We start from the raw sequence: 3,802 nt of genomic DNA, 5'->3' as shown, positions 1-3,802 counted from the left end.
ATATGACAAACATAACAAACCACCAGTACCTGGTAAGAATGAATCATCTGACAGGCATACAATTATTTTAAAAGCACCAAAAATTTTAAATGCTCAAGTTTTGCCTCCTTAAGCAATATTATATGAAGAATAAAGACTACTTGTTAGTATAGAATATACTCTTTTAAACATTACTAAAACAAAAATTAAAAGCTAGGGGAAAAGAAATACTACATTTGAGTAAAGGATGTACTGCTAGAAATGAGTTAAAACATTAACAATCTTAAGAGATTTGCAGGAGAAACTTTTTCTTCTATAAAACCGAGCCCATAGACACTTTATTCCTGTCCTTTCTACACTATTACTGCTTATCTTAATATTTAGAACACATAAAGCCCTCATAGTCACTTAACAGAGTACATTCTTCTTCAAAACAAACTTACCTGATGAACTAAATCCACTGAGGGCTGAGCCTAGAGCGGCACCCAAAGAACTACCACTTCCAAAGCCAAGAGATGTACTTCCAGGCTGACCAGGTCCATGAGAAAACAAAGAACTGCTCTGGGAGTTATTAGTCAAAGAACTGCTCCCATAAAATGAATTAGACTGCAGATTAGTGCTTGGTGGCTGCTGTTGTTGTGGTGGTGGCTGGGTGCCAATTGGTCGAAAAAGACCATTCGTGCCGCTTGTAAGACTATTTGCAGTTCCCCCAGCTGCTGCCGCTGCTGCTGCTGCTGTAAAATAAATTTCAGATACTTCTTCAAAGTAACCACAGCAACATTCTGCATTTTTAAAATAGTATCTCAAACAGTACACTAATGGTCCTGAAGATGTTAGTTGCACTTACCAGCTTGTGCTGCTGCTGAACTAATTAAAACAGGGGTGGGAGCCATTAATCGAACTGGAGCTCCAAGGCCAGTTCTTGCTCCAGGGCCAACTACTAAGGCACCAGTCTGATCATAATAGGCAGTCGGAGCTAATACTTGATAGCCTAGATAACAAAACAAATGTTTATCAATAAAAACACTTCTTACAGAACCATGCATATTTTTTCCCTTAGTATCTGTTGTCAACCAAAACCAACAGCATTTGACATTACTCCGACAAAACCCTTAAAATACCTCATATATGAAAAGCAATATTAACTGAAATGATGTTGTCAAATACATTAGGAAATAACAGAATGTAAATATTTTTTACTCTAAATTTAAACTGATAGCTTTAACAGAAATGTCTTAAAGGCAACAAAACAAAGTTGCTTATGTAAATACTATAGGTTCCTAAAAGCAGATGGTACAAAATATTACCAGCTGATCAGTTGTGACATAATAGACAGGAAAAATAAGGCAGAACACTATAAAAATATTTAACTTCATTATACAACTTTAGTAAATTGCCCTAGATTTTCATTTGGAAGCATCCCTTTACAAACCTAAAATGTGATCTGGACAGATAAAATTGTAAGATATTTGTAAAGATTTTCAAGCTAGAGTTTGAATAAAATCACATAGACATTAGTTTCATTGCAGACTTGAGCACAAGTGAGTAGCAATTTGCGTTACTCCTAACTACAGGAGCGAAATTTACCTCTGAGCAGCTTTTCTCAAAAGATTCCACCTCTGAACCAAAAAACAAACAAAAAGATGAAACATTTTGTTAATTTTCTCAAGGGTGGCATACTAAACACACTCTAAGAGACACAGGAGAGCAGTTAACTATACATAATGGTAGATACTATATAGTAACAAGGTTAATGTTCTGCTGCAACTCAGGTTGAGAAAGGCTGCCATATACAGTAAAAAGAACTCTTCCTACTGTTCAATAACTATCTGTGAAAATGTACTGACAACTTGTAATATCTTCAAATGTATTTTGTATATAAAATGTGCTGAATTAGACTCCAATATCAAATTTTGTGTTTTACTCTATTAAGACTATGCAGACACAAAAGTCAACAGTAAGATTATAGTCATAAAACAGTATGAAAACTGCATTTAAATACGGCAGACTAAATTCAGCTTCAAGTGCAATGAACTATGCGGGTATAAACACTGTGTGTACTGACACTTTCACATATATTTTAAGTAAATACAGCAATTCCAGGCAAGTACAAAATTAGCACACTATTAAAATAGCAAGATTACAAGGAAACCTCAAGCTATTGGTGCCAATCAATTGTTTGTCTGTTTGTTTATTTGGTACATGGTCTTTCTGTGCAGCTCAGACTCACAGCAATCCTCCTGTCTCAGCCTCCCCAGCTGGGGTTCCAGGGCTAGCATATCACATGGTACTGGGGATCAAACCTGGGTCTTTGGCTTGCCAGGTAGGCACCTAGACCACCAAGCTATCTCCCCAACCCCCAATCTACAGTTTTAGTTGGTGCAGTCTTGTACTAAATTCAAGATGCACAAAGTATTCTTGCTTAAAAGTATAGTCTAGGGGCTGGTGAGATGGCTCAGTGGTCTAAAGCACCTACTTAGTACAAGCTAAGCTAAGCAAAAACACAGGAACCGCGGTTCAATCCCCAGCACCACATGCCAGCCAGCCCTGCCCCCCTGGTGGGCTGAGCTGGCCACACACCCACACACGCAATAAATAAATAAATAAATAAATAAATAAAATATTTAAAAAAAAAATTAAAAGTGTAGTCTACTTGGGGCCGAGGAGATGGCTCAGTGGGAATAAGCACTTCCCTGTCAAGCGCAGGGGCCTGAGTTCAATCCCCAGTTCTGAAAAAAAAAGTATAGTCTACTTAACATCTGAATATGAATTAAAAAATAAAAGTTAACCTATGTGGATATTTGGATGAAACATTATTCAAAAATCAAATAGCATATAAATGCTATTTAACCAAATAGTATACACAAATTCCCAAAGATGGGCCAGGGAGATGGCTCAGTGGAGTAAGAGCTTCCCTGGCAAGTGCAAGTGCCTGAGTTTTAATCCCTGGTTACACACACACACATATACACACACACATACACACACACACACACACACACACACACACACACACACCAAAACCACAAATTCCCAAAGAGAGGCATTTGCCTACAGTAAATTCCTTCAAAACTTATTTATTTGACTTTTGGAATTTTTCTCCAATCCACTCTTTCTTCTAACTGCCAATGCACTGTTTGTCTGGATCTATGTAGTCTGTCCAATTTTCTGCCTCATTTCTGTAATCTATTCTCCATAGTGATCTTCTTGCATGCAATCTAACACTACACATTTACTAAAAACCTTCCAAAGGGTTTGAAATGAAAAGCAAAACTCAACAGCCCACAGTGATCTGTTGGTCCTTGGCCACCTTTCTAGTGTCACTTGGCCTATGTGAATAAGGAAGTTTCAAACTCCCCATCTCTCCAATTTCCAAGTTAGTTTAATTTATGCATCTGTCCAATTGACAAGTATTTACCAAGTAACTACAACATAAGCTAGGCACTACTCTATGTAGTGATACAGCAAGGAATTTTTTAAAAAAAGCCTTCATCCCAAGAAGATAATTTTCCATTGTAAATAAAAATACATAAAAGTATGCCAGATTCTTTTAAGTGCTGAAGGGAGATAAAATATAAACAAGAAAAATGGATAAGTACTAGGAGAATGACAGTAATGTTGTTGGGAGTCAAGAAGAAACTCTAACTGGGAGGTGCATAAGGCAAAATCTAAAGGAACTGACAGAACAAGTTATGCTCACTTCTACAGAAGCAGCTCTCCAGGGCTGAAAAGATGGCTCAACAGAATAAGCACTTCCTTGGTGAGCGCAAGGGCCTGAGTTCAATCCCCGCTTCCACCAAAATAATTAAAAAAAAAAAAAAAA

At 37.2% G+C, this 3,802-nt stretch overlaps 1 protein-coding gene across 22 annotated transcripts in view; it reads right to left on the bottom strand.

The window, feature by feature from the left end:
• The window catches only part of Pum2 (pumilio RNA binding family member 2), a 100,419-nt gene that overhangs the window by 29,731 nt on the left and 66,886 nt on the right, over nucleotides 1-3,802 (bottom strand). For 11 of the 22 annotated variants that reach the window (XM_023710871.1, XM_023710870.1, XM_023710869.1 and 8 more), the window contains 2 exons: nucleotides 827-970; nucleotides 423-734 (listed from right to left, as the gene is read on the bottom strand). In XM_023710871.1, coding sequence (XP_023566639.1) covers nucleotides 423-734; nucleotides 827-970 — 456 coding nt within the window. The remainder of the gene's footprint in view (nucleotides 1-422; nucleotides 735-826; nucleotides 971-3,802) is intronic. The other 11 variants (XM_004627473.2, XM_004627466.2, XM_004627467.2 and 8 more) reach the window with 3 other exon arrangements.

The sequence above is a fragment of the Octodon degus genome, unplaced genomic scaffold (assembly GCF_000260255.1).
Source record: "Octodon degus isolate 3935 unplaced genomic scaffold, OctDeg1.0 scaffold00019, whole genome shotgun sequence".
NCBI classification, from domain to species: domain Eukaryota; kingdom Metazoa; phylum Chordata; class Mammalia; order Rodentia; family Octodontidae; genus Octodon; species Octodon degus.
Note: the sequence above shows the minus strand (reverse complement) of the source record. Positions and strands in the feature narration are given on the sequence as shown.